This window comes from Oncorhynchus clarkii, chromosome 21 (genome assembly GCF_045791955.1).
Source record: "Oncorhynchus clarkii lewisi isolate Uvic-CL-2024 chromosome 21, UVic_Ocla_1.0, whole genome shotgun sequence".
NCBI classification, from domain to species: Eukaryota; Metazoa; Chordata; class Actinopteri; order Salmoniformes; family Salmonidae; genus Oncorhynchus; species Oncorhynchus clarkii.
In genome coordinates, this window is record NC_092167.1 from 32,766,365 (window position 1) to 32,778,146 (window position 11,782).

The 11,782-nt window shown below is 43.1% G+C and overlaps 2 protein-coding genes across 2 annotated transcripts in view; both read left to right on the forward strand.

Annotated features, from left to right (window-relative positions):
* The window catches only part of LOC139379193 (tyrosine-protein kinase SRK2-like), a 14,699-nt gene extending 8,846 nt beyond the window's left edge, over positions 1 to 5,853 (forward strand). Inside the window, exons 2-5 of the mRNA XM_071122012.1 lie at positions 492 to 636; positions 2,411 to 2,563; positions 3,665 to 4,030; positions 5,420 to 5,853. Coding sequence (XP_070978113.1) covers positions 492 to 636; positions 2,411 to 2,563; positions 3,665 to 4,030; positions 5,420 to 5,598 — 843 coding nt within the window. The 3' untranslated portion in view covers positions 5,599 to 5,853. The remainder of the gene's footprint in view (positions 1 to 491; positions 637 to 2,410; positions 2,564 to 3,664; positions 4,031 to 5,419) is intronic.
* Positions 5,854 to 6,509: 656 nt separating this feature from the next.
* On the forward strand, positions 6,510 to 11,705 carry LOC139379412 (OXA1L mitochondrial inner membrane protein). Its single transcript, XM_071122221.1, has 10 exons — positions 6,510 to 6,646; positions 7,470 to 7,604; positions 8,020 to 8,296; positions 8,465 to 8,608; positions 8,791 to 8,876; positions 9,095 to 9,259; positions 9,511 to 9,615; positions 10,580 to 10,742; positions 10,923 to 11,003; positions 11,176 to 11,705. Exons 1-10 carry the CDS (start codon positions 6,536 to 6,538, stop codon positions 11,319 to 11,321), a joined length of 1,413 nt encoding a protein of 470 aa, XP_070978322.1. The 5' UTR covers positions 6,510 to 6,535; the 3' UTR covers positions 11,322 to 11,705.
* Positions 11,706 to 11,782: the final 77 nt, after the last annotated feature.

The following is an 11,782-nucleotide window of genomic DNA, read 5'->3' on the forward strand; positions in this document are numbered from 1 at the left end:
AACTGCGTTTCGTCTGACACATTGGTTCAGCTGGCTTGTGGGTAAAGCAGGCGGGTGTTAAGAAGTGCGGCATGGCGGGTCATGTTTTAGAGGACGCATGACTCGACCGTCGACTCTCCCGAGACCTTTGGGTAGTTGCAGTGATGAGACAAGTAGTAATCCCGAAATTGGGGAGAAAAAATACACTTAAAAAAAAAAAAAAATGTGCAAGACCATGCCATGTCTTGGCATGTTTTTATTTGTTTATATTTTGGGAGGAAGCAGCCTGGAGATTTTGAATTTAAACCCACATTAAACATAATTCCACTGAAACTATGATTTGAGAATCTTGAAGTTGATATTTCACTACGTGGGCCTTTAATAATGAGGTTGGTATACTGATGGAACCTACAGAGGACAGGTTACAGTTGTAAGGTATGTTAGGTGATTTAAATTGGAGTCTGATCTGCTGGTAATCTGGTTTTGCATGCCTTTCTTGTCTCCCTTCACAGATTATGCAGACTGTCTCTGTGGACCCCTGGGAGATTAAGCGCAGCTCTATAAAACTGGAGAGGCGCCTGGGCGAAGGTTCCTTTGGAGTGGTCTATCAAGGCCTCTATAACAACACTCCAGTTGCAGTGAAGACCCTTATACATGGTAAACACCTGGGACAAGTTTTTCCAAAAATCTGCATAAGAATGATCTAGATTCTGTAATTATCCTCTATTTGTCAATCCAGGATCCGATCAATCAGATTTTTTTTGCCAGATTTTCGGGAAAAGGATGGGATGGGATCCTTCTGATCCAGATACCACAATATCATGTTTCTACTTCTACACTGTCATAGAGAAACAGAGATGAGTAAACTACATAAAAACCCAACATTTAGCTATAGCTTCAGCTATTTTTGTACTTTTCTCATTGAAAAACAATATCCCAAGTATAAATACAGTGATGTACACACTTGAGGGTAAAAAAAATTATGTTTGGAGAATTTTTTTATATTTTAGACACAACTGCCAAATTCAAGGAGTTGGTCTGATTGGTCCACTGTTGTGTCATCGACATCCCTCCCTCCTTCCAGGAACAGAGGCGTGCTAGAGGCGACACTACAGACCCGAGTTTGATCCCGGGCTGTCCCATAGGGATCGGGAGTCCCATAGGGCGACGCACAATTGGCCCAGCGTCTTCCGGGTTAGTTGAGGGTTTGGCCATCATTGTAAATAAGAATTTGCTCTTAACTGACTTGCCTAGTTGAATAAAAAAAACAATTCTAAGATTTAATACAATCTGATTGCCAAAATACGATTAGAAAAGTTTTTAAAAACCGAGCCCAGGTATCTTTGCTATCTGACTTGTGGACATGGTAAAGCTTGCATGTCAAAATATCAATCCCTTGTTTGTACAATTGTTATTTTGCTAATATTTATCAGTAATACTCTCTAATTCTACTGTACATTAAGGTGGCATGGCTATATTGCATTTTGTTTGTATTTGCAGACATGCAGCTGTACACAGATTTTGCCATCGCTTAGGCAATGTTAATTTGCTATCCGAGTGACGCAAACATTAGTCAATGTGGGGCCCCTGCATAATCCGGCCATGATTACCACAATTTTGAGATAGCTGGTTAGCCTAATGTAACACCTACAGCAGTGATTCCCAAACATTTTCACTCAGGCCTGCTCCCCCTCCCTCTCAAGCGCCAGGCTGCCCTTCATTACGCACACCTGTCACCATCATAACGCTCATCAGCGCTCATTGGACTCACCTGGACTCCTTCCCTTTGTTTATTGCCCCCTCTATAACGGTCTGCTTCCCCGTTTGTTTCCTGTGTCTGCATTAATGTCGTTATGTGTTCATGTCCACACGCTGTCCTGTTCCATGTCCGTCGATATTAAATGTGCACTCCCTGTACCTGCTTCTCGTCTCTACCAGCGTCGACCCTTACACAGGCCCCCCTCTTCCTCACCGGGAAACATCCCCCGCGTGCTATGTCTATTTCTATGGATACAAGCACTGTCCATGACGACAAAAAACTGGCCACACCCCTCTTGTTGGCAGAGAAAAGGTTTAAAGCAGGTTTAAAGCAGGTTTAAACCTTATTTCCTGCAATTCTATACATTTTGCCATGTCTTATGTGTGTTCATGTGATATCTGAGTGACTCAAACATTACAACAAAGCCAATGAGCTAAAAATGGTGAGCTGTCATGGGCTAGTTGATCTGGACATTTCTGACAAGTTATAAATGGCTCTCTAAGGTCTGCAATGACTGATGAGAGGAAAACTGCTGATGCACTACTAATTTCAAAATTGCACCTTGTGTTTTCTACTATTACAGCTTTCAAGAATAAGTTGAATGCCCGAGTTCCTTAAAAAAAAATCTACAAAATAAATAAACAACCTTCTTTTCCTCATTTCCTCTCATAGGCACCATGGACCCTCGGGACTTCCTAAAAGAGGCCCAGATCATGAAGACTATGGAGCATCCTAACCTCATCCAGCTCTTGGCTGTCTGCACTGAAGAACCCATCTACATCATCACTGAGCTAATGAAGAACGGAAGTCTGCTGGATTACCTGAGTAAGAGTACACTGTCGTATATGAACCAGCCAAGCCCTGCAGTACACGCCCAAGAGTTTTTCCTAATGATATGACATATTATCCCATCAGAAAAATCTAAGGGTTGTAGTCTATAACTTTCTATCAAATCAAATTTCATTTGCCGAATACAACAGGTGTAAACCTTACCTTTAAATGCTTACTTACAAGTCCTTAACCAACAATGCAGTTCAAGGAATAGAGTTAAGATATTTACTAAATAAAGTAAAACATTTAATGAAAAGTAACACAATAAAATAACGATGCTATATTTTATTTAACAAGGCAAGTCAGTTAAGAACAAAGTCTTATTTACAATGACGGCCTACTCCGGCCAAACCCAGGCGGCGCTGGGCCAATTGTGCGCTTCCCTATGGGACTCCCAATCACGGCCGGATGTGATACAGCCTGGATTCGAATAGGTACTATAGTGACGCCTCTTGCACTGAGATGCAGTGCCTTAGACCGCTGCACCACTCTGGATCCCAGGGGGTACCGGTACCGAGTCAATGTGCGTGGGTACAGGTTAGTCGAGGTAATTTGTACATGTAGTTAGGGGTAAAGTGACTATGCATAGATAATAAACAGCGAGTAGCAGCAGTGTAAAAACAAAGAACAAAGGGGGAGGGTCAATGTAAATAGTCCGGGTGGTCGTTTGATTAATTGTTCAGCAGTCTTATGGTTTGGGAGTAGAAGCTGTTAAGGAACCTTTTGGATGTAGACTTGGCACTCCGGTACCGCTTGCCGTGCGGTAGCAGAGAGAACTGGGCGACTGGAGTCTTTGACATTTTTATGTACCTTCCTCTGACACCGCCAGGTATAGAGGTCCTGGATGCTATGTTATAGTTATCAGGTCACATGGCCAGTAAAACTCCTGCCGTTACTTTAAACCTCTCTCAAATATGGTACACAAACAATAGGACATTTTCAACAAGTGTAGAACTTTTCAACCATTTTTGTGTACCAACAGTTAAAATATGAGCTTTCATACTTCCACCGGTTCCTTTCCATTTTGAATGTGAAAATTCTACCCATCATGTCATTTTATCATCTCATCAGTGTGCCCTGTTCCCTGTTCCACAGAGGTCAGGGTTGGAAGGCTACATTTAAATGACCAGATTGAGATGGCAGCCCAAGTGGCTTCTGGGATGGCTTATCTGGAGATGAAGAAATACATCCACAGGGACCTGGCAGCCAGGAATGTGCTGGTCGGCGAGAACAACGTCTACAAGGTGGCTGACTTTGGCCTTGCCAGGGTCTTACAAGCCCCACCAATGCTTTGGAATCAGACCAACCTGTATTATATACCTGTAGGGAAAGCGATATTCCCTTTGAGATGGACGGCTCCTGAGGCCATCGCCAACGAGAAGTTCACCATCAAGTGTGACGTGTGGTCCTTCGGAATCTTGCTGTATGAGATCATGACCTTTGGGGAGATGCCCTATCCAAGTAAGACTTTCATATTTACGATTTCAACTCCACATCTCTACTTAAGAGTATACACTGGGTATACCAAACATTAGGAACACCTTCCTAATATTGAGTTTAACCTGTCTCCTCCCGTTCATCTATTGTAAAAACAATTTGTTGCTAAATCCAGAGAAATTACGGGCCATGTAAAACAAACTGTTGGTCACTAAATCTGTCTAGAAGGACCACGTGAAAATGGTTGGCTGGTATGCCCTCACACATCTGAGCGGTCGGCAGTGAATGCCCTCACCCGCTATGTACTTGTAACGGATTGGTTTGGTTCTGCCCACCACAGTGCTGTCCGGTCAGAACATGATGTTGAGGCCCATACTGAACACAGACACTGCTGTTTCCATTTGAAGATGTTACATGATCGTGGAAGTCCGAATGACTTGGAATCTCATTGTTGTGGTTCTATAAGACAAAGAGATGAACGCATGTAAGCAGTATTAGTTCAAGGTTATAACTATGCAATGTACATGTATGTACATGAACATGTCTAATAAAGGGCTATAAACATAGCATCAATATAAACATCAACTTAAACATTCACCTCTTGGAGAGAGCGAGAGAAACCAATTACTTGGATTGACAAAGGGTCAATATTTAGAGCACCCTCTCTCCAGCCTTGTGTGAGAATTTGCCAGGCTGAGACCTTATCAGATCTGCCCTGGCGCCACAGGTTGGTAAATTACTCTGTGCATGAGCAAGCTCCAAGAACTGTCTGGGATGACTCTAGAAGCTCACGCATGGCAGCTCAATAAAACCCCTTAATATGGTAAGCCATCCCAGAAGCCACTTGGGCTGCCATCTCAATCTGGTCATATAAGCGTAGCCTTCTATGGAAAATGCTGTGGGAGCGTGTGCATGTGAAAGACTATGTTTACCAATACAACAAGTAAACCACTTCTGCAAAAGTACTTGTGCAACCAATGCAAAAACACTTCTGGCAGTACGGAATAATACCTCGTACAGTAAACAAAAGGCAAAGCAAATTTGGCAACTCTAACATTAAAGAATAGGAACAGCCATAAAGTAGAACATATGTCTGAAAGTTATCAAAGTAACAGTAAGTAATTAGTGGTAATGATATATTATTACACTGCATGTAAAACCTCCAATAAACCCCCCATGCAACTTACATTTCGATACGTGCACAACATTCAGACATTTGTGGTACTGCCGACAATAACAAAGTCCTCTGAAACATGCGTGTTCTCCCTTCAGACGACAAAAAACTCTGACCTGAATGGGCGGGTGCAGTTTCTATCTACTCTTTTGACGCTGCGCTACATTCCCCAGGTTTGATTGTTTTACTGTCTGAACTCAGTTGCATTACACTGTAACTAGTTCATCTTATTGTTTCAGACATGAACAACTCCGAGGTGAAACAGAAGGTTCCCAAGGGGTACAGGATGCCTTGCCCTGTTAAACCCTACTGTTCCAAAGACATGTACAAGATCATGTTGGACTGCTGGAAGGAGAATAAAAATGACAGGCCCACTTTCGAGGCTCTGAAAATGAGTCTGAGGAACGTTAGAGGTTGAAGATTTATGTAATCACTCTTGAGTATCGATTAAATAGCAGTAATTAAATGTTAGTCTTGTTTCTCAGCTCTGTCATCTCTTTTTGAGAGTCTGGAATGTTCCTTAGTGTTGTGTGTTACTGAAGACTATCTTAAATTGCTACCATGACCACATTGCTGATTTTACTGACTGCGCTGTGAAGGGATAAAAGTTGATGTCATCTCTGCTGTCTTCAGACATGGTGTGTGCTTCCAAATTAAACATTTTCTTTCTGCCTTTACACCATTGTCCAATTTCATAATTTCATCTTTGATTCTACACTTAAGAATAAGACAATTCCCAACACTAGTAGTACAGTATACTAACTAGCCTAGAATCTGGCCACACTGAATATCTCTCAATTTCACTATTACTCAACCTCAGTGTAGATTCCAGGTTATGCTTGAAACAAAATGTCAAAGTAGTAAATAATCGGGTTATCTTCCCTGGTCCTTTATTGGTAACACTACCCTTTATAAGGGTTTATAAGTAAGGGTCATAGTTTATAACAATGAAAGATGTCCATCCTAACCTTATACAACACAGGACCATTACAGATTAAAAACAGTCTTGATAATAGTTTTTTGGACAGATGAGAGACAAAAGAAAGTAATGTAGCCTCTTGGGTTCTGATGGGCTACCGCAGTTGAAATAAGCTCATGTGGCATTTATGAGTTATATTCTCAAGAATCAATGGGTACATTTCATTAATGTACAAGTCCAAAAATGGATGTATCTACTGCTGATTGCCCCTTTAACAGTAAGATTCATATCGGCCTACGTAGGTTTTGTGTGAATAAAATATAAGTCTACTAGCTAGTTTTAATTTATATTAAAATGCGTTTAAGGATAATACGAACTTGGTAAGACCATGTACGCTTTCCGTACAAACTTCTTTTTTTTTACTAACAATTCCAACATGGCTGCGATCAGGAGTGGAGTGACTCCGGGTTGTCTAACGAGATGTTTTTTAAGACAAAGTGGAATATCAAGTGCAGGCAACGCTTCATTTACAGAGAGATGGAACCAGGTTTGACTTGTGCTCTTGAATTCGTGTGTTTGTCTGGCGTCAAGCAGTAACAGCGATTCTAAACAGCACGCCAAGCGCATGTCTGTGACTTTGACAATGTCCAGCTAACGTTAGCTAGCAAGTGAATTAACATTTGTATCAACATCTAGCTACATGCCACACACAGGAATCGGGGAATATGATTGTTCGCATGTATGCTTACATCATTGTTGATAGTTGATTGGGTCGCCTGTCTACATACACAATTTGACATGTCCAGACAGTCAATTATGACATGCTAACTAGTTAGCTGGTAGCTAAAGTTAGCTTGTTACCGGCTGAAATGGGAACGCTAACGTTGGCTTGTTACCGGCTGAAATGGGAACGCTAACGTTGGCTTGTTACCGGCTGAAATGGGAACGCTAACGTTGGCTTGTTACCGGCTGAAATGGGAACGCTAACGTTCGCTTTCTATGAATGATACAGCCTTGTGATATGTAAACATGTATATGACAAGCAAACAATAACGTTGTGTATGAGCCCTCCTCAGCCCTCAAGTCAACATATTTCTTGAGATTTGTGATATGGTGATCATTCCGTCAGACTATTGAAACAAACCACAATACAGCTCTCATAGCTAGAAATATGTAACGTTCAGTCTATTGACTCTGTTGCAATTGCTGCTGCATTGTCAAAGTCAACCTATCCTGCAATGAGCCACACGGTAAAGTGGACCAGAAGGTGGTGGTGTATCTTCATCTGAGGGTTGTAAACATGCGATTGTTGTTCGTGTACTGTAGTTCATTGTAGGCCATTCATGTTATTGTGCCCCCCTCCTAAACAGAGGTTTCTACAGAGATCCCATCTTCACACAGTAATAGAGTGCAGGAGTCCTACAACTAGAGCTGTTCTCGGTCGACGTCACAATGGGCGGTTATTATTGGTCAGCGCAGTGTCCGTCAGGCACAACAGCTCACAGGTGAGTCGGTGTCAAATTACAGCACAGTGTTGGCTTTCCCACCTGACTACATTACAGACGTTGCGTTACGTCATCCAATGGGTTTGTGTGCAACGCCATTGACTGCAGTTGGGAACCATATTGCTATGTCATACGATGTGGAAAGCTGATAGGTTAAACCCTTTATTCAAGCATTGTGATATCTGGCAGGCGTCTGCATTGTAGTCAGGCAGGAACAGCCAAGTAAAGTATTTTAGAACATTACACCAGAGGATGCACCTTGATCAATTGCCTAGAAAGTTGGTACATTTGGTCAAACTCTAAGACACTTCCTCTGGGATAATAGTTTGTCCTGTCCCTTTTGGACATCCTTCCACCTGGTGTGGGAAAGAGTTGATCACCACCATATAAAATAAAAGCTATGTTATATTTTCAGGTCCCAAGTGAAAGTATTCCTACGGCAACTCCAGTGCTGGAAGCATCCATTGCCAGCCCTGTCGTCGTTGACCCCGCCTCTATTACCACAGAGCCAATCGCCGAGCAGGTGTTAGAGGCTGCACCAACCGCAGTGGATATTCTGCAGGGAGTGGGAGCAGAGCTGAGCCTATCAGAGCTGGGCCTGGGGAGCGCCACTCCTGTTGGCCTGGTCCAGAACCTACTGGAGTTCATGCATGTGGACATTGGGATGCCGTGGTGGGGAGCCATTGTTGTAGGTGAGGCAACCTCATCATCAGAACTCTCACTGTGGTTTGCCTCAGCCTGTCTAGCTTATTAAAGTCACCAGACTTCAGTCAGCTACCAGACTTCTATCTATTCTGAGTTTTCTTATGTCCATTTCTGTTTCTCTCCTACAAACACACTAAAACACACACACACCCCAGGCACAGTGCTGGCTCGCATCATGGTGTTCCCGGTCATCGTGAAGGGTCAGAGGGAGGCGGCCAAGCTGAACAACGTTATGCCAGAGATGACTAAACTCACCAACAAAATGAACGAGGCCAAACAGAGTGGAAACAAGTTCGACTGTTAGTTTTCTCTCTTTCTTTCTTTCCTGCTCAACTCATTTCCATTTCATGACTCATCTGGATCATCCCTCTGCATTTATCCACTATGTAACTCCTCATTCATGTTACATTGCAACTCAGTATCAGTTTTAGTGTGTGATGTCTCCCTCAGTTTCAAGGTAATATGTCTGTGTGTCTCCTAGTTGCTAAGGCGTACTCTGACCTGACCATGTTCCAGAAGAAACATGACGTCAACCCTCTCCGTGGTTTCCTTGTCCCTTTGGTGCAGGTAAATTACAGCGCTCTGTCTCTCTCGCTCGCCGTCTCTCTCCATCTGTCTCCGTCTCTCTCTCTCTCCACCTCTCTCTCTCCCTGTCTCTCTCGCTCCCCATCTCTCTCTCCCAGGTATCTATAGTATCTCCTTAATGTTTTATGCTTTGTCAATGTTTTTACACCTCTCTGTCACTACCTCCCCCCCTCTCTCTATCTCCCTCTCCTCCTTTCCAGACTCCAGTCTTTATCTCCTTCTTCATCGCTCTCAGAAAGATGTCCTACCTCCCTGTCCCCAGTATGCAGACAGGAGGTTGCTTGTGGTTCTTAGACCTCACAGCAGCAGACCCTTTCTACATTCTCCCCATTGCTGTGACCGGGACCATGTTCGCTATACTGGAGGTATGGTAATGGTGTTGCCGCGTCTACTAGGAAAGTATTTTCTAGTGGTCAGTTGATGATTTTAGAGGCCAGCTGTCTTGACTTGAATTAATAAAATGGACAATCAAATTGACAATTTAAAAAAATAAATTTATAGAATCACGCAAAAATATGAATAATATTGTCATTGATTACATTGTATTTACATTGGAATAACAGTATTGAGCCTAAATAACACCTACCTGTTGTCTGTTTGCCTGTCTTCTCCTCAGCTGGGGGCAGAGTCTGGTGTGGACAACCCTAACCTGAAAGCCATGAAGACAGTGTTCAGAATCATGCCCTTCGTCATCCTCCCTCTCACCATTAACTTCCCCACGGTCAGTCTCTCGCACTCTCTCTCTGTCTCTCTGTAGCCTACACACACAGCACGGTCCCTGCTAGAGCGGTACCTCTCTCTACGTCCTCTCCCTCGCACTTTATCTGCTCCAGTTAATAAAGTAGCTTAAAAATAGCCTTTTCTGCTGCTTCCCTCACTCGGACCGGGCCTGGACCCGACCAGGTCTTTACAGAATGGGTGTAGTTGTCTTTTGGACCGTTCGGAAGTGGGTTTCTATATTCATTATTTATATATATACATGTGTGTGTGTATTTTTTTTATTTTTAGATATACTGGGTCCAGGTGGAAAAGCCCCAGGTCTATTTCAGGAACGGGTTCAACATTTTGGACCCATGAAGGCCTGTACGCTCTCGCTCGCTCCCCCCTGTGGCAATATCATAATATTACATCACATCCTCTACAAACAATAACATGTATTTAGTAGCCCTGGATACGCTTGTTCATTTAATTGTTATTCAACCTTGATTTATCCAGGTTAGTCTCATTGAGGTCAAAAAAGCAATAGGGTCAATGTGTCTGTCTGACTGAGCATCATGGAACCAGTCTTCTAATCTCACGATTAACCCCCCCCCCCCCCTCCAGGCTCTCTTTCACGTTTGCGCTTTCATCTCGATATCATAACAGGTTTTCAAAAACACCGGCCTACTTTTCTTCATGCCATTGTTATTCAACCTTTATTTATCCAGGTTAGTCTCATTGAGGTAAAACACTAGCAGGTTCGCTGTGTTACAGGGTGTGTGTGTTTGACTGAGCATCATAGCTAGTCGGGTGATCTCACAAACATGCCTCTGCTTCCACCTCTGCTTGCTTTTTGTGGTCTAGGCCAGGGGATTACTATTTAAGCACTTTATGACAACTGCAGATGTAAAAAGGGCTTTATAAATACATTTCATTGATTTGATTGGTTGATTGACATACATGTTCCTCTCCTCTCCGTCCCCCAGGCGGTGTTTACGTACTGGATGACGTCCAACTGCTTCTCCCTGGCCCAGGTGGCCCTGCTCAAACACCCCCTGGTCAGACGGAAGCTGAGGATCCCAGAGAGGATCGAACACCCTACCTCCGCCCTGCCCCAGAACGACGGCTTCTTCGAGACCATCAAGAAGGGTGGGTGTGGTGGGACTGATGGGGATGTGTCATGGAGTCACCTGTCAAAATATGATTCTCTTTCGTGGTTGGATTAGCTTTTTTCCTCTCTCTCTTTCTCCCCCTTCATTTCTTTTCACTCTCACACACATTGTCTTTCCCCCCCCTTTTTAAAAACGTGGTCGTCTGTCCCTCCTATAGGCTGGAAGAATGCTCAGCTTGCCCAGCAGTTGGAGGAGAGGGAGAGGAGGATCAAGAACCACCTAGATATTGCATCAAAAGGTAAGAAAGAACACTGGTGCCTTTTTACCACAACCCCTTTCTTAGGATCAACAATATTTACCATTACTGTGTTTTAACATCCTCTTTGATACATTTAGATATATGCTTTTGTTTCTCTGTGGAATACGGTAGTGGATTTTTATTTAGCCTAATATTTTTGCTCTTCAACCAGGTCCTTTGAGACAGACCTTCACTCACAACCCTCTACAGCAGTCGACACCATCCATTGCAGCAGCAACAACCAAGTCAGCCAAAGCAAAACAAGCATCCCCGGCAACTGGTGGTAAGAAGAGGCCATGGGAGGAGACTATTGGTTGAAGAAGAGTGACAGACCGTTTGAAGGCCCAATGAATTGTGTGTGCATATTTATTGAGCGAGAAGTGTGTGGAGGGATTGGTAGACAGGACATGGGCGGCGCACAGGGTTTGTCATAAATGTAGTCTAAATAAAGAGCAAACTTCTGTTGCCTTAAAACGTCTGTGTACATTATGACAAGAGGAAAACGTATAGTTGATTATATCCATTGGAATGACTGCAATGGAATTGTTAAGAGTCATATATATATATACACACACAATTGACCGTTCCCCGTTGTGCTGTTCTTATTTCTGATAGTTTAAGAGCTAAGAAGTTAAAGCAGATATCCAATATGACTTGGATACACATCCTGAATGCTAATCAATAAAAATGTGTTAAATTCGCTGCCCTGTTTTGCTTGTTTTACAGCGGGTCATTTCATTTGTCAGCGGTGGTCTCGTATTGTTACATTAAAAAAACCA